General features: G+C 40.4%; 2 protein-coding genes across 2 annotated transcripts in view; both read left to right on the forward strand.

Annotated features, from left to right (window-relative positions):
• Positions 1-3,067: 3,067 nt before the first annotated feature.
• LOC116509419 (membrane cofactor protein-like) lies at positions 3,068-25,733 on the forward strand. Its single transcript, XM_032218577.1, has 7 exons — positions 3,068-3,095; positions 6,177-6,359; positions 7,610-7,792; positions 12,008-12,190; positions 22,088-22,150; positions 22,731-22,754; positions 25,589-25,733. The coding sequence occupies exons 1-7, from the start codon at positions 3,068-3,070 to the stop codon at positions 25,630-25,632; spliced, it is 708 nt and encodes a 235-aa protein (XP_032074468.1). The 3' UTR covers positions 25,633-25,733.
• A 1,449-nt stretch (positions 25,734-27,182) lies between these two features.
• LOC116509420 (complement receptor type 1-like) overlaps positions 27,183-27,671 on the forward strand; it is a 28,099-nt gene continuing 27,610 nt past the window's right edge. The window contains exon 1 of the mRNA XM_032218578.1: positions 27,183-27,207. Within this exon, the coding sequence (XP_032074469.1) occupies positions 27,183-27,207 (25 nt within the window). The remainder of the gene's footprint in view (positions 27,208-27,671) is intronic.

Genomic DNA, 27,671 nt, shown 5'->3' on the forward strand with positions numbered 1-27,671 from the left:
AAATGGCATTTGTTTGTCAGCCTGGAAGGTCAACTGTCTTTATATAGAGAGAGAACTCAGCTTACCAGTAAGTACAAAATACCACATCTTCAGACCTTATGCTTACCAAGGAGCATGGGTGGCCCTGGAATGTTGCAATATACTGGACAATGGGGGGAAAAAGCAATTGGAAGAATATCTGAAGAATAGTGAAAAAGATGAACTGAAGCGAGTATACTAGGAAGGCTGGAGTACTGGAGAGACCAAATTGTCTCAGAAGAAAGACCAAATGAAGAATAAAAAAGAGACAAGGCAAAAGTGGCTAGTACATTTAAAAAAATACGCAAAGAAGATAATAAACAAGTCCTGGCAAAAGCCACACCTGGGAGAGCCAGGATTACAGTTGTTCAGCGAGACGGTCACATGGGGTACCTTCCATAATGACTGTTACTACTTTCCACCCAAACTCTAAGCTTAATTGTGGTGATAAATCAAGGAATATTTGTAGGAGGACAAAAGTGCCAAACCCAGTCAAAACATCTCTCTGACTGCCATAAAGATCTTACTGCAAAGCAACATTTTGCCATTAGATATTTCTACAGTCCCTTTCTACAGTCAGTTAACATTAAATAATTGGTCCATTTTCTCAGTGACTCAAAAGCACTATCCTTCTGTTTGTTTTGACTTTGTTTATTTCTGGCTATAAAGCTATTTGGATCTTTCTTTCTAGTTTTCATTAACCAGCATAATCATTATGTATGTATGTATGTATGTATGTATGTATGTATGTATGTATGTATGTATGTATGTATGTATGTATGTATGTATATATATATATATATATATATATATATATATATATATATATATATATATATATATATATATATATATATATCAACAGCTGACAAGTGATAGTAACTCTTGGGATCTGCAGTCTCTCTATGGAAGCTGTGGCAATATTTGTAGCTTTGCTTTATGTGATTTGTCTACCAAAACTCTGCAAGTAGCTACAAGAATTCAGCTTTCTACTTTCATACAACACAATTGACAGAATCATCGTTTTCTCTTTCTCTAGTTATTGCCTCTTCTAGTCACTCTTTTCTTACAAGTAGAATTATATTGATCACCACTGTTCATTCACATGAGAAGAAACTGTAACTATAGGTGTTCAGGGTTTAGGAGCTATTGGAAATACTCTTATATCTGTAAAGCTTTCCATGCCAAATTGGACTTGATTTGCTCCCAGTCTTTCCTTGTATAGCAAAGTTGTTCCACATACAACCAGTAGTGGAATTCAGCCGGTTCGCACCAGTTCAGCTGAACTAGTAGCTAACATATTGTGCCGTTTGTCGAACCAGCTGAAAATAAAGTGAAAGAGAAGGGGTTTATTTTTCTTCTCCTCTCTCCCTTCAGTTAATAGCTCTGAGCAGACAGCCTAGAACCACTTAACAGGTGGTTCTCCACCCTCCTCTCTCTCACACACACAGAGGTTAGATTGGATCACCCTTTGGCTCTCTCTCTTTCTGTGTCTCTTCTCTCTCTCTCTCTCTCTCTCTCTCTCCCTCCCTCCCTCCCTCCCTCCCTCCGTCCCACTAGCGGCAGAGCTTCAGTGCCGAATGACCAGGATGATTTTCAGTTGTCTGCTTTTGTACTTATGACCCTTTTTCACACTTACAACCGTTGCAGCATACCTATGGTCACATGGTCTCAATTTCACTTAACAACTGTGGTATGAAAGGTCGCAAATGGGGCAAAATTCTCTAAACAACTGTCCTACATACCAAAAGAAAATGTGGGCTACTTATGATCATTTTTCACACTTACGACCGTTGCAGCATTCCTGGGGTGACTTGGTCCCAATTTGTATCCATAAGCAATTCACTTTTGCAAACAAACTGCAAGAACACAAATAAAACATTAACCAAATATTATCGTGTAGGGGCTTATTATCCGATACTAATAGAAGAAAAAAAATAAAAGCAAATACTAATTATATATCCTTTTTAGCCAAGAGCAGCTCTTGGTGGTTTTTATTTATAAGCTGTTGTTCTGAGCTGTTTTTCTTTAAACGCTGCTTTCTCTTTTCAGACGTCAAGTGTGATCTACCAAAAGTGGAACATGGGGAATTAGTTAATTCATCTAAGCCTTCATATGCCTATAATGATAGCATCACCTTTGAATGTAATTCTGGCTATTCTGCTGTGGGAAGCCTCCATATTAAATGTGGGGAGAACAGCTCGTGGGTTCCTGGCATCCCCAAATGTGTCAAAGGTAACTATTGTACAGCCTTACAGGAGAGTTTGCTGACATTTAATACGGAACATTCTGCCTGAATAACCTGAATCATCATTTTCTCTTTCTCTAGTTATTGCCTCTTCTCGTCACTCTTTTCTTACAAGTAGAATTATATTGATCACCACTGTTCATTCACATGAGAAGAAACTCTAACTATAGGTGTTTAGGAGCTATTGGAAATACTCTTATATCTGTAAAGCTTTCCATGCCAAATTGGACTTGATTTGCTCCCAGACTTTCCTTGTATAGGAAAGTTGTTCCACATACAACCAGTAGTGGAATTCAGCCGGTTCGCACCAGTTCAGCTGAACTAGTAGCTAACATATTGTGCCGTTTGTCGAACCAGCTGAAAATAAAGTGAAAGAGAAGGGGTTTATTTTTCTTCTCCTCTCTCCCTTCAGTTAATAGCTCTGAGCAGACAGCCTAGAACCACTTAACAGGTGGTTCTCCACCCTCCTCTCTCTCACACACACAGAGGTTAGATTGGATCACCATTTGGCTCTCTCTCTTTCTGTGTCTCTTTTCTCTCTCGTTTTCTCTCTCTCTCACACACACACACACAGCAAAATAAGTTAGATTGGACCATCCTGTTGCTCTCTCTCTCTCTCTCTCTCTCTCTCTCTCTCTCTCTCTCTCTCTCTCTCTCCCTCCCTCCCTCCCTCCCTCCCTCCCTCCGTCCCACTAGCAGCAGAGCTTCAGTGCTGACTGACCAGGATGATTTTCAGTTGTCTGCTTTCGTACTTATGACCCTTTTTCACACTTACGACCATTGCAGCATACCTATGGTCACATGGTCTCAATTTCACTTAACAACTGTGGTATGAAAGGTCGCAAATGGGGCAAAAATCTCTAAACAACTGTCCTACATACCAAAAGAAAATGTGGGCTCAATTGTGGTCAGAAGGCCTCGCCTGAAGGAGGAGGGGGATCAAGGAGAAAAAAAGGGGGAAAGCAGTTGAGTGAGAAGCACCCCGCTCGCCAAGCATTGAAGCATCCCCACTGGAGAGAGACAGATTGAGAGACAGAGAGATAGAGATAGAGATAGAGACAGAGAGACAGAGAGAGAGAGAGAGAGAGAGAGAGAGAGAGAGAGAGAGAAATTCAATCCAACTTCTGTGTGTGTGAGAGAGGGGGGGAGAGACAGAGCGATCTCCAATCCATCCTCAGAGACTTACAGTATCTAAGGGCTGATAGTGGTGGGGTTTTTTCTCTCTCACACACACACACACACACACACACTCACACATACACACACAAACAGGATAGATTGGATCACCCTTTTGCTTTCTCTCTCTTTTTTTTTTTAATTAAATTTTTTTTTAATTTTTAATTTAAAACAAGTACAACATCTTTCTTTACATGCTATAGAAAGTGTGTCAGTCGGTCACAAATAAACTTTCGTGCATCTCCTCCACAGTCAACAAACATAACTCATGTTAACTCGAGCATTTTAACTCAAATATTCATACATATCACCATCATCATATCTCCATTTTCATTTGACTGTAATTATTATTTAAAAATATTAATAAGAATAATAATCTTAAACAATACATGCCCACACCAGTGGGAAAAGAAAAAATCAAAAAAAGAAAAGAAAAGACAAAAAGAACAAAAGACAAGGCAGGGAAGAAAAAAACAAAAAAAAAACAAAAACAAAAACAAAACAAAAAAAAGAACACGGGTATATATTATATATATATAAAAAAGTATATCAGCTGGTTACAACATGTTTTGGTGCATCTCTTCCATTAATTCATATTAATTCAAATATCTTAACTCAAATGTTTACCATATTAACATCATCATACTTCCACTTTTAGTTGACTACACTTATTTAAGCATCCTTCATCCTTAACTATGCCAAAGAATTAATCCATAACACCTGCTGACATTTCATTTACTTGTTTGTAAAATCCTCTATTAACATCAAATCCTCATATCCTATTTTAGCTGAACATCCATAATATTTAATACCAAAAATTCCATCTTCCATGCAGTATAGTTTATTATCATTCTCCCTTCTTTATGTAGTTATATCATATATCATAACATTTTCCCCATATTAATTAACATTTAACTGTATATATTTTGTTTTATTTTTTAATAGTGATAATTATTGTGATTAATAACCTTTGTATATAATCCAAAAATATTTCCAACCTTCCTTTCTCATATCCAATTATTATTTATCATATCAACTCCACATTATATACATTACTATTAATATCAGTTATTATTCAGCTATATCTATTACAAATAAGAGTAATTAGATTTAGCTAATTTTCAATTGTATTCTTCAATCTATCAGCCTATGTCTCTCCAATAGCAAAACTTCCTTAGTCCTATTGCCATTCTTAAAACAAGTTCCCCATATGTTTTTATAAGCAAGTCCAAACAGAAATATCTTCGCACCTTTTTGCTTAGGGTGCCTCTGGTGTAGTAACATTGTCCTTGGCTTGTTCCACTCAATTTGTCTTTGATTTTCAAGGGTGGTATTGAAAATTCTGCAAATAATGTTTCATAAAGTATAGATTCTTTAATGCTTCTCATTCCTCCTGCAATCTCTCTTTTGAGATAAGTCTTCTGTATGGCTGCCCCTCTTTCAAGCGTTGGATCTCTTTCTCTTTCTACCTCCGAAGTAGACCAGACGCCCGACGTGTCAGCAAGTTGAGAGACTTCCTTTCTGACATTCTTCATTTGAATTTCAGGAGCACTCAAACATTCAACATTCTCACTCTTTCCTTCATATTTTAATATTAAAAACAACAGATAGTCCAGTTTTTTTTTCAGATTTTTCATATGTATCAAACAACTTTTGAAAAGCGGAAAAAATCATTTGAAACAAATCACTTGAAGCAAGTACGGACGCCATGATGTGACGCAGAAGATATTTGCAAGTAAGGACACGCTGGGAGCTATGCAATCTTATCTGATCTTAGACCAACACAGCCAAGCAGTAAAAGTGTCAAGTTGTAAGAAGCCAAATTATAGTAAATTGGTTTACAGCCCACTTAAGGAGAGCCTGAGGGAATGTTGAAGTAAAGTAAACTTTCCTTTATCCACGTAAACAGCATTCAAAGCATTTAAGAAATAGGGTAACCACCAGCCATAAATCCATTAAAAAAAAACCAATTCGCCACTAGATTCTTCTGTTCTTTGGTTTCAATTAGCTTAGATTTTAATGCGGACCATCTCTCTTTGAGTAATAAAATCAGCTTACCAGTTGAAATCACTTCTACCATTCTTAGGGGCTACCTGCAGTTTCGGTTAGCATACAGCTAATCCAGAAAGGGTTGGCAAAAGGGGTTGAATTCCAAGCCCCCCCGAGACCTGCGAACGTCTCTGAGGTCACTGGATCTCCCCAAACCTTCACTGTCTCTCCAGGACAGCTAGGATCGAAAACCGTCCAATTCCTCCGGAATAGGGGAATTTCAGGAATGGCCTGAAACTCCGTCTTCTCACTGCTAAGCCCCGCCTTCTTCTCCCCCCCCTCTCTCTCTTACACACATAGACACACACACACAAACAGAGGTTTGATCAGATCACCCTTTTGCAGCAGACCTTCATTGCCAGGTAAGCAGGACGCTTTTCACTCGTCCGCTTTCGTACTTATGATCATTTTTCACACTTACGAACGTTGCAGCACTCCTGTGGCCACTTGGTCCCAATTTGTATCCATAAGCAATTCACTTTTGCAAACAAACTGCAAGAACACAAATAAAACATTAACCAAATATTATCCTGTAGGGGCTTATTATCCGATACTAATAGAAGAAAAAAAATAAAAGCAAATACTAATTATATATCTTTTTTAGCCAAGAGCAGCTCTTGGTGGTTTTTATTTATAAGCTGTTGTTCTGAGCTGTTTTTCTTTAAACACTGCTTTCTCTTTTCAGGCGTCAAGTGTGATCTACCAAAAGTGGAACATGGGGAATTAGTTAATTCATCTAAGCCTTCATATGCCTATAATGTTGGCATCACCTTTGAATGTAATTCTGGCTATTCTGCTGTGGGAAGCCTCCATATCAAATGTGGGGAGAACAGCTCGTGGGTTCCTGGCATCCCCAAATGTGTCAAAGGTAACTATTGTACAGCCTTACAGGAGAGTTTGCTGACATTTAATACGGAACATTCTGCCTGAATAACCTGAATCATCGTTTTCTCTTTCTCTAGTTATTGCCTCTTCTAGTCACTCTTTTCTTACAAGTAGAATTATATTGATCACACTGTTCATTCACATGACAAGAAACTCTAACAATAGGTGTTCAGGGTTTAGGAGCTATTGGAAATACTCTTATATCTGTAAAGCTTTCCATGCCAAATTGGACTTGATTTGCTCCTAGTCTTTCCTTGAATAGGAAAGTTGTTCCACATACAACCAGTGGTGGGATTAAGCCGGTTCGCACCAGTTCAGCTGAACTAGTAGCTAACGTATTGGCCGTTCGGTGAACCAGCTGAAAATAAAGTGCAAGAGAGGTTTTTTTCTTCTTCTCCTCTCTCCCTTCAGTTAATAGCTCCGAGCAGACAGCCAAAAACTACTTAATGGGCAAATAGTTGAGAAAACAGAACTGCAGGAATGCAGCTGACACACACGTTGAATAAACAATAGAAACTGATTGGGATTAGGGCAGGGAAACACCCAGAAAACCCAACAATGACCCATTTAGGGATGGGATTAACCTCTTCCCTTCAGGAAGAAGGACAAGATTGCAAACATTTTCATTATAAAGGGTATTAAGTAACACATCTGTCATCAGCTGGTACTTTCTGGAATTCCCCAAGACCTTTTATAACTGCTGCATTGTTGTTTCTTCCTGGGGGGAAAAGATACAGGGTGGAATAATGATGCAGCTTCACTATACAGGGCCTGAATTTAATGCAGGTCTGGTCCAGCCAGCTATATTGCTTCTGCTATGAAACACCCAATTTAGAGTAGAGAGAATATAGAATAATAGAGTTGGAAGGAACCTCAGAGTTCTTCTATTCCAACCTCCTGCTCGAGCAGGAGACCCTATATCATTTCAGACAAATAGTTGTCCCATCTCTTTTTGAAAACCTCTAGTGATGGAGCACCCAGACTACCTGTAGTAAAGAAAACTCTGGATTTGATGGTTTGAAAACAAACGCCAAAAAACACAAATACAAATAGAATAAAAGATTAACCAAATATTATCTTGTAGAGGCTTATTATTCGATACTAATAGAAGAAAGAAAAATAAAGCAAATGCTCATTGTATATCCTTATTAGCCAAGAGCTGCTCTTAGTTGTTTTTATTTATAAGCTGTTGTTCTGAACTGGTTTTGTTTAAATGCTGCTTTCTCTTTTCAGACGTCAAGTGTGATCTACCAAAAGTGGAAAATGGGAAATTAGTTAATTCATCTAAGCCTTCATATGCCTATAATGATGCTATCAGCTTTGAATGTAATTCTGGCTATTTCGCTGTGGGAAGCCTCCATATTAAATGTGGGGCTAATAGTTTGTGGGTTCCTGACGTCCCCAAATGTGTCAAAGGTAACTATTGTACAACCTTACAGGAGAGTTTGCTGACATTTGATGATACAGCCCTTGAATTTAATGCATGTGTGGTCCAGCCAGTTGTATTGCTTCTGCTATGAAACACCAAATTTAGAACATAGGGAATATAGAATAATAAGAGTTGGTAGGAAGCTCAGAGTTCTTCTAGTCCAACCTCCTGCTCGAGCAGGAGACCCTATATCATTTCAGACAAATAGTTGTCCCATCTCTTTTTCAAAGCCTCTAGTGATAGAGCACCCAGAACTTCTGTATGCAAGCTATTCCATTGGTTGCTCTCACCCTTAGCAAATTTCTCCTTTGTTCTAGGTTGCTTAAGTTAGTTTTAATCCATTGTTTCTTGTTGTGCCTTTTGATGTTTTGGAAAATAGATTGACTCCCTCATTTCTGCAGGAGCCCCTCAAATATTGGAACAGTGCTATTTTATTGTGCTATTGGAAAAATTGATGAAACGGGAAAAAGGGCATGGTTGATTTTGCTTTTTAAATCCTGTCAGCCCTTCTCTAGGTAAAAAGTGAAATATCATTAAAAAGATCACCAGTATTGTAGAGCTGGGGCAATTTTTGCACTGTCAGTTTGAAACAATCTCAAAATTTCCAATGGAAATAGCACATAAAAGAGGCATGGATGACTTTCCTACCTTTCTGTAGTTGACTAGGCTGTGCCAGTTTGATGAAAGGTGAATGTCTCAGCTCTCTTCTCCGTGAGATCCTCTGCTTTTTGCAACCTGGTGTCTCCTTCTTTCTGTCCTAACATAGCTGCTTAGTATTTCTGCTGCCATTGCCGGTCAGTCTCATGGAAGTGTTTACCTGATGTTTTCCCACATAACCCTAACATGCGAGACAGAAGAATTTCACAGGCTATGCCATCATTGAAGAATAAACCCAAAAGTAGAGAAAAATAAAGTGAAAACAAAATAAATTCTGTAATGTAAGGCGTGTGATGAGGCCGTCAGCACCCTTTCTCCTTTAAAAAGGACATCATTCTCACAAATGATTTATTTATTTTGGTAGATGTTTATCATGTCTTTATTACTTTATAAGGAACTCAAGATGGAGAACTTATCTAATATTCATTCCTCCTCTTAGTTTTCCCACAACCACAATCTAAGCAGTGGTTTGGGCTGGGAGAGGCTGACTGGTCACTCGGCCATTTTTTCAAGGCCAAAATGGGACTACAACTCAGAGCCACTTGGGTTCTAGGCCAGCACCTTAACCACTACTTTGTTTAAAAGTGGAAGGGATGTCAAAATAACTTGTAAGAATTGCATGTGAAAACAGGGTTGGAGGAAACATGTTTGTAAAGCTGCAAATATCACAGATAACATTTCAGAATAATCTCCCAAGGAATGATGCAAAACATGAGAGGTTGTAGCAAATTACAATCTGAGATGGACGTGCTAGTAGGAAAGGAGACTAGAATGAGCAGTAATACTTTGCAAGATGCATCAAACCTGGTCAAGATGTTTGTTATTTATTTGCACAAGGCCAGCATTCTTTTTATTTTTATTGTGGCAAGTGGCTGGGCATAATAAGGAGTGGCTGGGAGGGGAGGTGTGAGGCGTGAGAGTTTGGGTAAGGAAAGGCCAGGCAAGGCCAGGGGCCCTTTGAAATGAGTCAGGGGTGGGTTGCTGCTAGTGTTACTGCCGGTTCATTTTGTGTGCACGCATGCCTGATGCGTATTGTGCGCACGTGTGCAGTTGCCTCTAAATAGTTCTGTGCATGTGCAGAAAATTTAAAAAGGACAAAAAAACATGCAGGCTATGGCACCAGCGAACGGAAACCGGTTCGGAGGTGTGGCCAGCCTGAGTCACTGCCGGTTCTGCGTCTCCAGCCAGCATTCCTCTATCACTTTGCCTGTTCCAATGCGAACTGATAGCAACCCACCTCTGACATGAGTGATGTTGAGTTGGCCACACCCACTCAGTCACATGAATACCCAGCCACACATACCAGCCGGTCATTAGGGCAGAGAACCGCTTGTTAAATTATTTGAATCCCACCACTGCATACAACTCTTTTAGTTAAATGGCAATAAATCAGTTTCTTTGAAAGAGAAATCTGTACACAAACCGTTTTGATCATGAAAGAACAGTCTTTCTACACACTCATTCCTCCTTCTGAATTGGTTAGATTGGCCCTTGCAGAATGTGGTATTTGACTGTCTTGTTCATAGTCACAGATTAGGATCCCATTTAGTTAAATTTATTTACTGGAAGAGACTGAAATACGAGATGAGATCTTGGAAAGCAGAAAGAGGGAGGCCGCTTCTGAAGTTTATTCCATAACCAGTGGTCACTGTGCAGGGGTGATTTGGCACACTCACTTATTACAACTTCATTCCAAACCTGAATTATAATATCAGCATGAGATAAAGCATAAAGCACCATGCGATGAAATGCAAAAGTTCAAATCTATTACATTTTCTGCAGTAATTTGATTTATTTGTTTATTTAAGGGTGATGCTGTAGTGATTTATTTATTAAATACCCAATATATATTTAATGTATTTATTAAATACTAGGTGGTGGAGAACATTTCTATGTTTATTAACTTCCCTTTAGTGTAGTAACCCCTTCAAACAGCCTGAATATTCTTCCACTGCCAAAGTGTAACTGTAATTCTAGTTAAAATGGGACTTCAGGTAAATAATTCTCTCTCCCTCAATTATCGCTTGTAATCGTTCTAAACCGATTGTCAATGGATATTTTGATGCTGACCCTAAAGACGAATATTACATTGGATCAGTTGTAATCTACCACTGCCAGCGTGATTTCTCCCTGATTACAAATATTATTATGGAAGAGTAGTAATGTATCAAACTGATTTCCCATGTTTAGAAAGTCAATGATTACTTGCACGATTGCAGGAGATGGCCGAAATCCGTGACGGCCAACCTATGGCGCACTTGCCTGAAGTGGCACGTGAAGCCATGTTGCCCAGACCACATGGTCTTCACTGTTTCTCTTCTGGGTTTCTGGCAAATATGTGCATTCAAAGATCAGGTGTCCTTCGCGCACACGGCAGTGCCAAAAACCACTGTGCACATGCGCGACCGCCAGCTGATCGTCTGGCCGGCATGCACGGTAGTACCTTGAAGTTCGGCTTTTCTGGAGTATGGTCCCAAGGAGCGTGCATGCTCACGCCATTTCCACGATACTTTTTGGCACTTGGTGCCGAAAAGGTTCGGCATCACTAGCCTAGACGTAGAGTTGAATTCATAACATAGTTATCAGAAATGCTAGAGTTGAACATTGTAAAAAAATTATAGACAATAACATTCAAATTCATTATGAACAATGTTTTAAATTGAACTCCTCTCTTTTTGTCATTGTTACAAAATGATTGAGATTTCCAATTTCTGCAGCAATAAGTTGCAATGGCTGTGAAAAAGTGACTTATGACCATTTTTTCACACTTATGACTGTTGCAACATTCCTATGGTCACATGGTTCCAATTTTGTTCCTTGAAAATGACACGTATTTATTATGGCTGCAGTGTCCCATGGTCACGTGATACCTTTTTAAGAGCCAAGGTGGCGCAGTGGTTAAATGCAGCACTGCAGGCTACTGCTAGATCAGCAGGTCAGCGGTTCAAATCTCACCGGCTCAGGGTTGACTCAGCCTTCCATCCTTCCGAGGTGGGTAAAATGAGGACCCAGATTGTTGGGGGCAATATGCTGACTCTCTGTAAACCGCTTAGAGAGGCCTGAAAGGCCTATGAAGCGGTATATAAGTCTACTGCTATTGCTATTGCTTTTTGTGACCTTCTGACAAGCAAAGTCAACGAGGAAGCCATATTCACTTAACAATGGGGTTATTAATTTAAAAACTACAGCAATTCATTTAACCACTTTGGTAAGAAAAGTCAAAAAATGAGACAAAATTCTGCTAACAAACTTCTTACATAGCAACAGAAAATTTGAGCTCAATTATGGTCATAAAGCGAGGACTACCTGTAGTAAAGAAAACTCTGGATTTGATGGTTTGAAGACAAATGCCAAAAAACACAAATGGAATAAAAGATTAACCAAATATTATCTTGTAGAAGCTTAATATCTGATACTAATAGAAGAAAGAAAAATAAAAGCAAATGCTCATTGTATATACTTATTAGCCAAGAGCAGCTCTTGGTTGTTTTTATTTATAGGCTGTTCTGAGCTGGTTTTGTTTAAATGCTGCTTTCTTTTTTCAGATGTCAAGTGTGATCTACCAAAAGTGGAAAATGGGAAATTAGTTAATTCATCTAAGCCTTCATATACCTATAATGATGTTATCAGCTTTGAATGTAATCCTGGCTATTCTGCTGTGGGAAGCCTCCATATTAAATGTGGGGAGAACAGCTTGTGGGTTCCTGACATCCCCAAATGTGTCAAAGGTAACTATTGTACAACCTTACCGGAAAGTTTGCTGACATTTGATCAAACAGCCCTTGAATTTAATGCATGTGTAGTACAGCCAGCTGTATTGCTTCTGCTGTGAAGCACACAATTTAGTGTATAGAGAACATAGAATAATAGAGTTGGAAGGGACCTTAGAGGTCTTCTAGACGAACACTCTGCTCAAGCAGGAGACCCTATATCATTTCAGACAAATAGTTGTCCCATCTCTTTTTGAAAGCCTCTAGTGATGGATCACCCAGAACTTCTATATGCAAGCTATTCCATTGGTTGATTTGTCTCACTGTTGGCAAATTTCTCCTTAGTTCTATGTTGTGTCTCCCTTTCGTTAGTTTCCCTCCATTGTTTCTTTATGTGCCTTTTGATGCTTTGGAAAAGATTGACCCCCTCATTCCTGTAGGAGAAATGGTGGGTTTAAAAATAAATAAATTAAGGACTACAATCTGACTAAGAACATAAATGTGAAAGATCAGAACAAATTGGAATTTAAATATATCCAGCAATTTTGGAAGAGGGTTTGCAGAGAGGTGTTTCCGTATCCCATTTGTGAAAAAATAAAACCAGAGGACAGCAAAGAAGAACCAACATCATTCTCTTTCTTACATCTTATAGTAGACCTGCCCTCAACTAGTGTTGCCACCCAATGAGTGACCTGCAAGCACTTCCTTTTCTAATGCTTATCTGGGAGGTGGGGGGTGGGAGAGAAACCAAACAAAGAACAATCTCAGCTATGCCTTAATATATTGCAGCCATGCTGCTGGGACATTCATGATACTAATTGAAACAAAAAATGCATGTGGTGAAGTGAGCTGAGTTCACAAAAGTGTATCTCTTTCAATAAAAATGTATTATGTAGAAATAGTCCCATCAGAGTCCTCCTGATTAAGACAAAAGGATAGCAGATGCAGCAAAAAGGAATCTAGTCCAATGTAGTATAGTCCATAAGATTTTAATTCCTTTTCATACTTTCTAGTATTTGGAAAGGGAATGGAAGAGGTTGCAGCAGATTGAGGTTTGTAATCTACTTACGAAAGACCAGGACTTGATACCACGAAGGTGAGAGAAACAGGTTTATTGGATGCATCGAGTTCAGCGTGTTCACACACCAACATCTGAACTGGCCTGGCTACGCCCAGGGCAGTGATTTTATACCTTTAATCAAACTTCGTCAATCAGAGGGCGTTTAAAGAGGCGTATTCATACAAAACGTAAAAACCCCTGTTCAGAACAGGGAAGTACTATCTTGGAAAAATACAAAAGCAGATATTCATACCAACAGTTTTCTGCAACTTCTCTGTTCTATCTCTACCCCACGTCTGGCTTCCTGTGCCCCTCCTTTACAGAGTCTTGCCACATTGTTCAGCCCTATTTATAATATGAGGAAGTTAAAAGTCAACTTTGGGACTCCAGGGCACTGGAGTAAAAGGCCAAACTAAAATGAATCTATAAGGTCCATTCTATTAAGACCACCTAACCTGGCCAGCCACTGGTGGGTTTACCTGTGCAACCCATGCTGTATCATTCCCCCCTATTGAAACTTCACCCAATCCTAAGATTACTGTGTAGTTTCATAAATGGCAGGTTCCTCTCCATGAAGCATGAGCCCAACATATTTGCTCGAGCGTCCTTCTTCTGAGCATCCCACCAGGGCCAGGACCTTTGCAGTGGCCCATTTCTCCATCAAGAGGGGTGAAACCCTGGCAATTTCGGGAACCAGGAGTTAGAAGTGGAGGTGAAATCAAATCCTTTCCATTCCTACCCTGGGAAATGAGTGAGTTGCCTCATTTCTGTGGTGAGCTGCTTAATGACACGTCCAGTCTCATCAATGTGAAGGCAGCAATTAAACAAGTTGAACTTCCCACAGACCCTCCTTCCCTTGCGTGGAAGTAATCAAGAGCCAATCGATTTTGGTACACTGCAGTACAGAGTTTGCCAGTGGCACTGGAGAGGATATTCAAAGATTTATCAATCCTCTCCCCAGCCAAGTCCAATGCTGCCTGCAAATGCATGATCCAGTTAATCATGTAGATTGGGGTGCAGTAACCCCAAGACCCATCCTCTGCCCTAGTGGCCCTCCCATAGGTGCATACGGTTCTCTCTGAGTTCCACATGTCGAATTTCTCGTTTTCAGCCAGTTCCTTACAAGGAAAGTTAGAGAAGGCTGTGTCTACCTTCCTCTTCTGACGGATGGGGCCTACTGAGTCATACACCAGGACCCCTAGCACCTGTTGTGATTGGATGGGCAACAGAAAGAACCCAAAGTTTTATCCATCCAAGAACACAGGGAGGACTTCGTAGGCCAATGTGCCACGAATCCAATACATGTTCTCCGGGGCTTCCCAAGTGCTAGATGGGGTTTTTGTGGCTTTTTTTCCTTTTGTCCTTCTGTGATCCTGCAGGCATTGAGTGCATTCCAATGGAGAGGGGGTAATGGCCTCCCTTGTGGCCCTGGGTTCCCTTGGGGCTCCCTTTTCCTTCCCTTGTGGGCCGCCCCTCCCACCCTCCTGAGGAGTCCATGTGGGATGGGGGTTCCTACCCTGTTGTAGGAGTGGCTCCAGAACCACCCTTCCCTTTCCCTGTGTGTTTAGGGTGGCTATAGCTGTTCTGCTGAGGTTCTTGTCAAGTGTCCCCGCATGGCATTGATATGTTTCCAAGTAGTTGGATTGGGTTATCCAGACCTCCAGGCGACTGGCTTTAGCACTATGGTTACGTGTTACACCTATCTGCCAGTACTTACTCAGGTCTTGTGCATCCATGCTTGACTGATTTTCATCCTCTGACCACCATTGTAGAAACCACTGATTCCCTACATCCCCAATAAGCTGACAGGTTATCTCCACTATTATGGGAATCTGGTCATAAGTTGTGTCATATTCCATTTTCAGACTGAAATCAAGGGGGGCCCACTTCACCTGAGCCCTTGTCCTTTCTGGAAAGGGGTCTGGGAAGGGTCTCTGAATGGGCTTTTTTGCGATGGCACCTAATGGTCAAAGTGTATCATTTGTTTGGTGCCCAAGTTGTGACATTGGGGTTCATGCAACACTGCCAATAGTTCCCTGTCTCCTCTGAACAGGGGGATAGCCCCTCCTCCGGATGGCAATTTAATAACCAGCGTTCATTATACACAAAATGCAGTCCCTGTTCACCCTGATAAAAGCAGTCTTTGCAAAGGGGGAAAGGCCCTGAACCCATTTCTTCTAGCATTGGCTCAGAAGTTACCTGTGCAGGGGAGTCATTTATAGAGGTGAGGGGCCTAGCTTCCATCTGTTGGGGAGTACCCTCATTATCCTCATTCCCCCCTATAGGAAAGGATGGAGCGGGGGTCCTCGTAATCATTCGGAACTTCCCACACCACCAATGGGCCTCACCCTTTGCTCTGGCCAAGATTGCCTGATAGAGATAAAGAGAGTCAATGAGAATAGAAATGAATAGGAGAAAAAAACACGATCAGAACTGCCAGCATCAGGCCTCTCCTAATGCACGCAGCTCGGCGTAGGCGCTAGTCAGTCTTCATGGTTGTGCCTGGGCATTGGACGGGGCGGAGTGTCCATGGTAGACGCGATACGTTGCCTGTGCGATGGGTGTCGATGGCACCTGGAGCGACACCTGCAGAGGGCGTTGGTTCTTCACCACCTGTTCGTAGAGCGACAGCTTCCCGTGTGTCCACAGAAGAGGTGGCGTTCCTCCTGGTGTTTCCAAAACGTGAGGTATAGAGGCTTGGCAGGGTCACTGGAGGCCTTCCAGTAAGCTTTCGCAGCCAATTTAAAACGGGTCCAGTGAATCCAAGGCCTAATTTCAGCTACCTTAACAACAAGGGGAGAAAAAACAACAACAGTATACGGCCCACACCATTTGGGGCCCAATAGTTCCTTCTACCAGTCCTTCACCCAGACTTCTTGTCCTGGGTGGAAGTTGTGGACTGGAGTTACAATTCCATGAGAACGACAAGACAGAACATATTTTCACAATTTGTGGACTATGGCATTCAGGGCTGGCAACTGTTTGAGCTTCACCATGTCTGTAACTTGGGGTTGGGCAACACCTGTGGGCCACGCAATTAGGAACCCTCCCATACAACAATTCAAATGGCGAGACACCCAACTCCTCGGTGAGAGTGCACCTCTTTGCCAGCAACGCCATGCTGTGGGCATCATCCGGCCATTTGAGATGGGTTTCCTGACAAATTTTGGCCAACTTATCCTCTATGGTGTGATCTGCCCTCTTTACCCTCCCACCTGAACTGGGCCTTGACGGTGGGTTATTAGCAGCACATACCTAACATTGAGAGCAAACAGCAGCTGCCAGGCTAGACAAATTGTTGATATAGACCTCCCTGAGCCAAGGCTTTTTTTCAAAGCCGTTTTTCCTAAGTGCAAATGCTTATGCAGGGAGGAGACAGCATCCCATGCCAACTGCTGGGAAACAAACACCTTTGTGTCCGGCAAAACCTACCACCCATATAGTAGTTCCACCCCTATTGCTTCAGCTTGCTGGGTTCCTGAGTGACTATACGATGGGGGTTGTTCTTCCTGGGCCGGGGTCCACAGTGTAAGGCATGTGGCCTGTAAAGAAGGGGGATCCAAGGCTGCTGCTCCGGCAACTTGATCAGCTTCGTTGTTTCCTCTTTCAGTTGTTGAAACCCCTTTCTGATGACCCATACATGCATAATGGCAACTTGTTTGGGGGCCCATACACTGTCCAACAAATGCACAATTTGGGCCATATTTGATGTCCTTTCCCCCAGCTGTGATGAGGCCTCTTTCCTGTGAAGAGCTCTTTCCTAAAACTCCATGGACTTGGACGGTTAGGAAGGCCTATTTGGACTCTGTGTAAATGTTGACTCGTAGATCTCATGCCAATTTCAAAGCCTTGTGAGGGCATGTAGTTCTGCCAAGTGGGCACTGGTTTCTGGTGGTAGGGGTATGGCTTCCCACACATCATCAAGGGTGACTACAGCATAAGCTGCTTTTCGCATGCCCTCATGTAGAAAGCTGGTTCCATCTGCACAAAGAGTTGCATCTTTGTGCGATGGGGGTTTATTCTTCAAATCTGGGTGACTGGCATAGGTTTCTTCAATGGTTTGCAAACAATCATGAGTAATTTCAGAGTCTGGTTCAGGCCACAGGGTTTCTGGATTCAAAGCATAGATTGGACAAACTTGATGAGGGGGTTATGTGCAATAAGCCCCTGATACTTCAACATTCGTGGATTGGTAAGCCACAAATGACCTTTCTGGTCTAGGACAACTCGAAGAGCATGGGGGGTGTAGATATTTAATTGCTGTCCAAAGGTGAGCTTATTGGCTTCCTGGGTAAGTAGGGCAGTTCCTGTCACAGCCTTGAGACAGGCTGGCCACCCTTTGGCCACCTGATCCAGCTGTTTGGACAAATATGCAACCGGACGATACCATGTTCCCAACTGTTGGGTCAGTATCCCAATGGCCATATTCTGCTTAATGTCCACAAACAACTGAAAAGGATGTCAAGTCAGAAGACTAGGAGCCTGAGTCACAGCATGCTTCAATTCCAAAAAGCTGTTCTGTTCCTCTTCTTCCCACCTCAAGGGCTCCTTTTCTGGTCCTCTTGGTAGCTTCATAGAGTGGCTTTGCTAACAATGCGAAATTGAGAATCCAAATGCGACAAAATTCTGCTGCCCCCAAAAAGCTCCTTAATTCCTTCCTATTTCGTGGGGCCGGCAATTGGCAAATGGCTTCCTTCCTCTCATGGCCCAGAGTCCTTTGTCCCTGCTGGATGTTGTAGCCCAAATATTTAACTTCCAAGTGGACTAATTGGGCTTTGGTCCGAGAGGCCTCGTAGGCTTTCTCCTGTAGGAGGAGCAGTAGGGCTGCTGCATTGGCATGACAGGTTTCCTCCGTCTGGCCTGTGACCAACAAGTCAGCTACATCTTGCAAAACCACATCAGGTGGGGCAATGTCTAAAAGTTTCAAATCCATGGCTAATGCAGCTCCAAATAAGGTGGATAAGCCTTGATGCAAGCGTGTCCAAGCATATTGCTGCTTTCTGCCTGTGACTGGGCATTTGAAGGCAAACGAATGCTGACTTTTTTTTTTTATTGATGGGGATTGCAAAGAAAGCATCCTTTGAATCAATGACTGAAAAGCATTTTCCTCTGCATGCCATTGAAGGCCCTCCTGTAAGATTCAGGTCTCCTGGGGCAGCTTGGGCGGGGGGATCCCTTGGCATCCTAGGGTGGTCATCTTCCCTTTCCTCAGGGGGTGGAGCCCAGTCCCAGTTGAGGCACTCCCCTCCCCAGTGGCCATGTTCGTAACAGATGGCACATCGGTTCCGTCCCAAGGGTGGGGCCCTGTTCCCCTCCCTAATTGCTGCCGCGAGCACTTCTGCTTTTTTCTGCATCTTTTGATTTTTTTTTTCTTTTCCTCCAACAAGTCTCTATTGACGAGAGCTACTTCCATAAGCTCATTGAGGGGCTTCCCCAGTGCCCCTTCCAGCTTCTACAGCTTGTGTCAGATGACTGAGAAATAAAGGCCATAGCTAGCATCCGAGCATTTTCAGGAAGGTTAGTGGTTACCATAAATAAAAACCTCGGGGCTTTCGGCAGAGTTTAGACATTTTAGTGGCTGGCTTTCCTCCCAGCCAGACAGCCCTTACAATTAACTGTTGATGATTACGTAGCAGAATCAACTGGTGGGGGTCATAGGGGCTCCATCTCGGGTCCCTTGAAGGGAAGCGTTGCTCAGTAAAGTCAGCCAGATTGGTGTGAGCAGGAACATCAGGTTTTAGAATGTTAGACACTGCAATTCTAATCTTCTCCCTCTCTTCAGACTGCTCTATCTCCTCTTCCTTCTTCTCCCAAAATTCTCAGAGGGTCCCCATCCTCTGTCCCTCTGACAGGACTTTCTTCTGACATCATAGAGGTCACAACGTCCAGCCCTCACTCTATCCACTCCACAGATGCTTGGCTTGTTGATGCCCTCAAGTCTCTTGAGCTACTAGGTGTAGCCCCCCTTTGGCATGGTCGTGGTGAGGGTCGTGGTGATCCTCTTCCTGTTCTGGCAGGAAGTCTTCTGGGGCACTAGCTAGGATTGGTGGTCTCTGCTTGGGACATTTGGGGTTTGCAACCCGAACAGCCATAAGAATACACTGTTGGTCTTTTGCATTTGTTTTTTTAGCCAAGCTGTCTCCTCAACAAATTGTACTACACGTCAATATACGGATCCTGTTTGAACAGGCTCAAACACTAACCTATGGACATTCAAAGCTATGTTGGGATCAAAAATTGCCTTTGTTGGGCCTCCCAAAACCAAAAGTGGGCCATTCAGATTCACAAAACTTTTTAAGCTCATGCCTGCTTCACTCAATGCCATAGTCCTGAGTCACATATCCTTTAAAATGATTTTACATACATTGTAATGGGGTCTAGGGAACACTGCTGCCCCCCCAACTCCTCCCAGGGTACCAGACAACAAAAATTTAACAATCATCCCACACAGGCTTCTGACCCAGGATACCGGATGGACACGGCTATCGTAGGGAAATGCAGTAGCCCCCCCTCAATCACACACACACACATACACTAGACAATCCTCCCCAAAACCTTTCAACTAGTGAGGGAGATCAGGCCTCACCTCCGGCTCAACAAGGAGTCCGGGTCTAAATAGGGTTCCCACAGTACTTGCCTCATGTACTTGGCTTCCCTCCTGCGATGCTGGCCAGCCTTTTAGATGCCTTTTAGATGCCTGGTCTCTGGTCCTTCTCTGGTGGTTCTTGGAATCGCCAAACGCTGCTGCCAGAGCCCTCTGTCGCTGGGAAGTCCCTCGGATCAAGCGGGTCCGTTGGCGCCAGGGAGGTTCCCCTTGACAAGATGAGCTCTGACACCGGGGTGGACGCTCCAGAGGGTCCCAAAGACCCCTCAACTCCTGGCTGGCTCGCCAAAAATGTTGCAGCAGATTGAGGTTTGTAATCTACTTACGAAAGACCAGGACTTGATACCACGAAGGTGAGAGAAACAGGTTTATTGGATGCATCGAGTTCAGCGTGTTCACACACCAACATCTGAACTGGCCTGGCTACGCCCAGGGCAGTGATTTTATACCTTTAATCAAACTTCGTCAATCAGAGGGCGTTTAAAGAGGCGTATTCATACAAAACGTAAAAACCCCTGTTCAGAACAGGGAAGTACATCTTGGAAAAATACAAAAGCAGATATTCATACCAACAGTTTTCTGCAACTTCTCTGTTCTATCTCTACCCCATGTCTGGCTTCCTGTGCCCCTCCTTTACAGAGCCTTGCCACATTGTTCAGCCCTATTTATAATATGAGGAAGTTAAAAGTCAACTTTGGGACTCCAGGGCACTGGAGTAAAAGGCCAAACTAAAATGAATCTATAAGGTCCATTCTATTAAGACCACCTAACCTGGCCAGCCACTGGTGGGTTTACCTGTGCAACCCATGCTGTATCAGTGACACCAACTTTTCTCCTGTAACTCTAGTTCTTTAACATCTTCTTGCTCTTCAAACAGATCAGTGGGAAACCCAAGTGGGGTATTCTTTGTAATGAACTCCTGCATTGTATTCTCCAGGGTCTTTTCCAAGTTGGCTGGTCCCGTCCCCATAGGATGTACATCTGTTGGGACTCAGAATAAGGGCTTTCTCTGTAATGGCTTCCACCCTTTGGAACATTGTCCCTGCAGAAATTAGACTGCCCCCCCCCACTTTGTCAGTCTTTCCTAAGTCCCTGAATGCTTGGTTTTGCCAACTGGCCAGAGGAACCTGGATTGTGATGGAGCCCATCAAATTGCTTATTTAACCATGTGTTATTACCGGGCCGGGGGGGGGGAGGGGGGAATAGATAGATAGATAGATAGATAGCTAGCTAGATAGATAGATAGATAGATGAACAGACAGACAGATAGATATATTTCTGTCTTTTATTGTTTATAAATTTCCTAGAGTCATGTGAGTGAGTAGGCAGTGATATAATTTTTTTAAAATAAATAAAAATAAGGAATACTATAGTAGCTTGTAGTATATAGTGGAATATGGGTGGGTAACAATATATTCTAGCGAATGTTTTCTATTTAACAATGTTCACCCTCCATGCCCCTTTTAAAAAAAATACAGTCCAAATTACAGTCTATGACCCCCAAAAAGAAATAAAACAAAAACATGTAGGCTTCAATAAACTGAAAAGCAGCCAATTACTGGGAAGCTAAATCTTTGGCAAAATGACAGGATATTATTTCTATGTATTGTTCTTACAGGCTTGTTTTTTCAGTCTTGATATTAATTTTTTGAGACTAGAGCATTTATGATCCTACTATATATTGAACATCAATAATTATTAATTATTTTTATCCCTCCATTATTAATATAGCTTTCACTCTTGTACACAACTTTTGCAGTTAAAATTGCCTTTTTATGCATGATGTGTCTGTTATCTGTAATATTTTTTAAACTGTATTTTATCTATTTTTTTAATATAAAAGCAAGTTTACCAGCTTATATTTGTAACCTAATATGGAAGTTCACTAGGTGGAAACATTTTTCTTTGAGCTCAATATTGAGAAGAACTCATCATAGTATTTATTTATTTATTTGTTTGTTTATTTGTTTATTTATTTATTTATGCAGATTTATATTAAAAGGTAGGCTTTTTGTTTAGAAAGAATGTATTTGGCTCTCATTTGCTCAGAGTTAAAATATTTTTCATAATGCTTTTATTAAAAGTTTTAAACAGAACAATAAAAAATAATATAAACTAAAAAGAAAAAAGAAAGGAAAAACGGTGCAAGAAAGCAGCTACATATTTCTTTATATATTGCTAAAAATAATTCCTTCTCACCCCTCTGGGCTGTGTTCTGAATTTTATTTTATTAACATTTTCTTTCAAACAGGAAATGTTGGCAATACAAATAGTACTACAGACAAGCCAAATACTACAACAAAAGATTATGCAGGTAAGGCTGAAATAGTCTGAGGTGAGCTACTGCACTTGTACCAGCAAGATGGTTTCTTTTCAAATAGTGAAAACTGTGCCAGTTCTTAATAAAAGACTTAAGAAAGAAAAAAACAAACAAAAATGGCATTTTCATCAATGTTTATATGAAAAGAGTTGAACAATTTTTGTATCCTTCTAAGCAACATAGACACAACGAAGTCCATTTTTCATATTCAGCACCATATTTCTATCTGTTGGGCAAAGTGGCTGTTCTAAAATGAGTCCTTCCCAAATGGAGATCAATTTAGGGAAAAAAAAGTAAGCTTCAGATCAAAGCTTTCAACAGTGCTGGTTGTAATTTGATGTTGCTCCTAGTATTTGTCGAGATTTATTTCAGGTTCCTTTTTTTGTGCACTGTACCCATTTTAGTTCACATATTGAAATTCATAATCTAGCACTTTACTCACCACACTAGACTCTCTACTATTTAGTAACAAATGATAACGATATTTTAAATAAACTAGAAAGAGAAAGTATATGTTGATTCCAATGAGGCTCAAAAGTTTAGCTCATTTTTGTTCCTCTTTTTTCTGTTTTAGAATACCACAAAACTACAGCACTTGGTAAGTAATTACATGCTGAGATATTTCAAAGTGTAGACAGTGATATTCTGTTTTCATGAATGATGAATATTTATTTACAATCTGTTCATAATTCATACATGGTAGCTTGTCATGATGTATTCTGACTGCCCAAAGCCTAAATAGTGAATTCTATATACAAGTGAGATCTTGAACTTTAATTTTCCCAATTTCAGTGTAACTGGGCTAAACACTATATTACAGTGGAATTGGAACACTTAAGGTTCAGTAATGTAAAACTCAACATTTTGAGTGTGATAAACTTTTCTTTCTCTCTTTAGTGTTGATATGTTGGAGTTGTCACTGGATTTAGATTTTAGCAGCTGTCTTAATTAAGAGTATCTTTTTCTAACTTCTCACAGAAATTTCATTTAAACTTTTTAAGAATACAAGAATTTCAGCAGCTCAAATATTTTTCATACTTTACCCCTAAATCATCTTGGACAAAAATTTATTTTTTTCTTATTGGCTGTTCAATGAAGTGGTGAGGAACTGAACTGCTTTGCAATTGATGGAAAGCTTTACAGCTCTCTTACTAACAATTTCCTGAATCTTTATCAGCTAGTAAACTAATGCATCCAACAAAGGCAGTGTAATTTAGTGTTGGAGAACCTTCAAATACATATAAAGGCCTTCATGTGAATGGAATCCTGGTAGTGAAAATTGATTGACTTATTTAGATGTGCAAAAACTCATTATCAGAATCCTAGCTCACAATGAAGTCAAAACTCCCAAGAACCCAATATTACTGCAGATCATGTAATAGAAATGAAATAGACAAAATCCTGCACTTATTCTGGCCATACCTGAGAAACAAAGATATTGATCATGAAATCAAATATTAAAAAGTATGTTACCACAAGGACATTAATGTGAAAAGAAAATATTTCTGCTCATTCAGAAGAGGCGTTTCTATGATTTCTGCCATACATACTACCTGATTTCCTGAAGAAGCCTTTGTTCTTGAGCTACTTTCGATAGAGGGGTAACAACTCAAAATAACCTGAATAAAATTGAACACTGAATCATATTCAACAGGATGATGTTCAGGGGTTATAAATTAATGTTCTGCATCTAGGCAGGAAAAATAATAGACATGAATACTGTATAGGACACGGGAGACCTGGCAGGGGAGCACTGAATGTGAGAAGGGGAACAGGACAATTTGCCACAGCCAACTTGCTGCGGCCAACATGCCATGGCAAACTCACCACAACCAACTTATCACAGCCAACTTGCTGCAGGACAACTCACTGTGGGACAATTTAGCAATTCTATTTAATTATTTCAAATAAATAAAAATTATTTTAATTTTTGCCATTCACATTTCATTCTGTCCCTTCTTTTGCATCTTTTCTTTAATGATTCTATTCCACCATTTAATTGATATTAGTGTAACTCTAGTTACAACTCTAGTGAGTTGTCCTGTGGCGAGTTGGCCACGGCGAATTGTCATAGACCCTGCGAGAAAGATCTAGGGATTCTAATAAAACATTCAATATGAGCAAGCCATATGATGCAACAACTGCTAAGGTCAACAAATTCTTGGGCTGCATTAACCTTTATGTCCAGATTCACAGGAAGTAATAGTTCCACTATATATGTGCTGATCAAATTGCATTTGGATTACTGTGGTAAATCTTGGGCATCACAGTTTATAAAGTTTAGGGAAACCCGGAATAGGGATAGAGGATCTAAAAATGAAATCTTATGAAGAGTACATAGGCATCATCTCAGTTACATTGAAAATGTTTTCTCTGTCCCAGGATGTTCATATGAGATACTCTAAATAAAACCCATGTTTCATTTATGTTCATCAACATACACAAATCTTAAAATCTTCCTTATAAATCCACAAGGCTTTAAAACAAGCAGAGATAAGGATTTGGCAATCCTACCCTTTTATACCTGTTTGGAAAAGAAAATGAGAGGCCTAAGTCACCTAGTATCTCCTTGGTGAGATGGATGGCATAGAAGTTTAATATTAAATAAACAAAAGTAAATATGAATGATAGCAGAAGATTTAAAGAGACTCACAGAATTCTTTCTTCTTAGTAATCTTACTCTATTATTCTTATTGGAAAAGTTGAAATGTCTAATGGAAAGAAAAACAGCAAGCACATACATGGCATTTTCCCCAGACTATCTCTACTAGACTCAGATCTATTTTGTGGTTTATAAAACATACACATTGATACAACTCCTCCTCCTCCAAACTTTAGGAATCACTTATTCTATGACAGTGATGGTGAACCTTTTTGGCACCAAGTGCTCAAGCCAGAACACCCATGCATGTGCCTGCACCAGAGCACCAGAAACCCAAAGACCAGCTGGTCTTTGGGTTTCCAGTGCTTTGGGGCACCGGAAATGCCTGTTTTTCTAGCCATTTTTCTAGCTGTTTTCAGACTGTTTTTAGGCCATTTTCCTGGTCATGGTCAGGCTGATTTCCAGGCCATTTTCCAGGCCACTTTCCGGGCCATTTTGGGACCATTTTTCAGGCGAAAAATGCCCCCCCCAAATGGCCTGAAAACAGCCTGAAAAATGGTCGGAAAATGCCACGCCATTTTCAGGCTGTTTTCTAGTGCTCTGGTGCTCGCAAACACCAGATGGCTGGCATGCTGGAAACCAGAAGAGTAGCTGGTGACGGTGCACATAACTTCAGAGAAGGCACTGGGTGCTACCTCCGGCACATGTGCCGTAGGTTCACGATCATGGTCCTATGAGGTAAAAAATGGTACTGAATGTTGTATGAAACTCCTGCTTCATTCTTGCTTCAAGTAAAAGGTTTTGAATTATTTATTACCACTTTTTCCTAGGAAAACTGATCATCCTCCTGGCTGTTCTGTATAATTGCTGGTGAAGTCATGACACTGAACATATGGAAAATCTATCAAAATTTTATTTGATTATATTGGGTGCCTGCTTGATTAATTTATTTCATTTCATTCCTAAACATAAAATACAAACTCCTAAAAACCATTTATCTGTTGGTTTGCTTATTGCATTTATATTCCACATTTTTTTCTGAAAGCAAGAATATATGGGGTCACCCCAATTTTATTCCACAAACAGCAGCTTGTTAAGAAATTGTACTGAGAATGATTTATTGCAAGGGTTATGCAAGGGTTACCACACGAGTTCCATATTTTTTTAAATACTTTATTAAATTTCAAGAAGAATTAAACACAAAATAACTATTAAAAAGTGGGGGGATTCAAAAGGTGAAAAGGTTAAAAAGTGAAAAAAAGAAAAAGGAAGGGGAAAAGTGAGGAAAGGCCTCCAACTTATTTAATACAGATACAAATATTTAATGAAATATTTTTCCTTACTAATATAGCCATAGCAATAGAAAAAAGTCCCATATTTCCTCCATTTGATTGAGCCATTATTACAAAAAAATTCCACCTCAAAGACATATGCATCTTACATTTGTATATACTTTTATCTCATCAAAATACATTTTACCACAAAATTCATTTCTTAGATATACATAATTATCAATATCAAATCTTACTTACCCAATCTTACAAAATTAATCTGACATAAAGAAGAAAGTATTTGGTGTGAAAAATGTAGATCTACCAGAAAAGATGGAAAAGAATACAAATATAAGAAATTTTGAGATAATGGAATAGATGAAGGATGAAATTTTCTTGGTGAGAGGAATGCTCAACTGTCAAGGAGAATTATTCAACAATGGATGTTGCAGAGATATTTACAATAGAGACTTTGGAAATGAGATGCAATTGTTGGGAAAGTTCCCAATTAAAAAGCTAAAACAACATTTCATTACTATTTTTTGCTTTCATATATGATGTATAACAGGTCAATTGAGCTGAAAATAGTTATAGAAGCTCAAATTTTGCATCTGCTTTGCAAGGGAGGAAGCTATGTAATAGATTTTGTCAGTGCTCAACTAGAGCAATAATAAAGTGTTCTTTTAATCCACACTTTTAATGTATTTGTCTAATTTTCCCTCTGTTAATTTTCTTCTTTTGGATGTTGTATTTCAATCTTTTCAATAAAATAAAAATTACAAGAAAAGAAAGGAAATAAGTATATCTTTGAACAAGATATAGTTCCCATTTAATCTGATGAAACACTTATTTGGTATACATCTAGTAAAATAAAATGAAATAATAAAGATAATAATAAAACCAATCTGTAGGTCAAAAGAGCAAGAGTGATTCAGCAGGATTCACTGGTCCAAAAAGGGGGCATAACTGACAAACAATACAAAGTTATGCAGAAGTCTGAAGTAAGATCAGCAAGTCCAGGTTGTCTCCAAATTGCCACACTGTTTATTTAAGAATTATTTAAGTCCCTACGTAGGGCTGTGTTCACACAGACTTTATTGTACAACAAGAGCAAAGCCTAAGGATATAATAGCTATGTTAAAAAGTAAGCAGAATGACTCTGGACATTTCTTTCAAAGGTAAGTTCAGTTCAAGTTCACTTAACCAATGTGGCAAGAAAAGTCACAAAACACATTTCTCATTTACCAATGTAAATTTTGGATCAATTGTGGTCTTAAGTCGAGGATTACTTATCCAGTGACCGTTCTAAGTTACAATGGTATTGAAAAAAGTTGCTCTGCAACTGTCCCTCTCACTTACTACCGTTGCAGCATCCCCGAGTTCCCCCAAGGCAAAATCTGGGTGCTTGGCAGTCAGTATGTATTTATGAAAGTTGGAGTGTCCCAGGATCATGATCACATCACCATTTGCCATCTTTCCAGCTGGCTTCTAACCAGCAAGTCAACGGGGGAAGCTGGATTCACTTTACGACTGCCTGTTTCACTTAATAACTGCACTGATTCATGGGGGAAAAAAGATCATAAAAATCAGGCAGGACTCATTTCACCACCACTTGGCTTAACAATAGAAACCCTGGTCCCAA

Source organism: Thamnophis elegans, chromosome 5 (genome assembly GCF_009769535.1).
Source record: "Thamnophis elegans isolate rThaEle1 chromosome 5, rThaEle1.pri, whole genome shotgun sequence".
Lineage (NCBI taxonomy): Eukaryota > Metazoa > Chordata > Lepidosauria > Squamata > Colubridae > Thamnophis > Thamnophis elegans.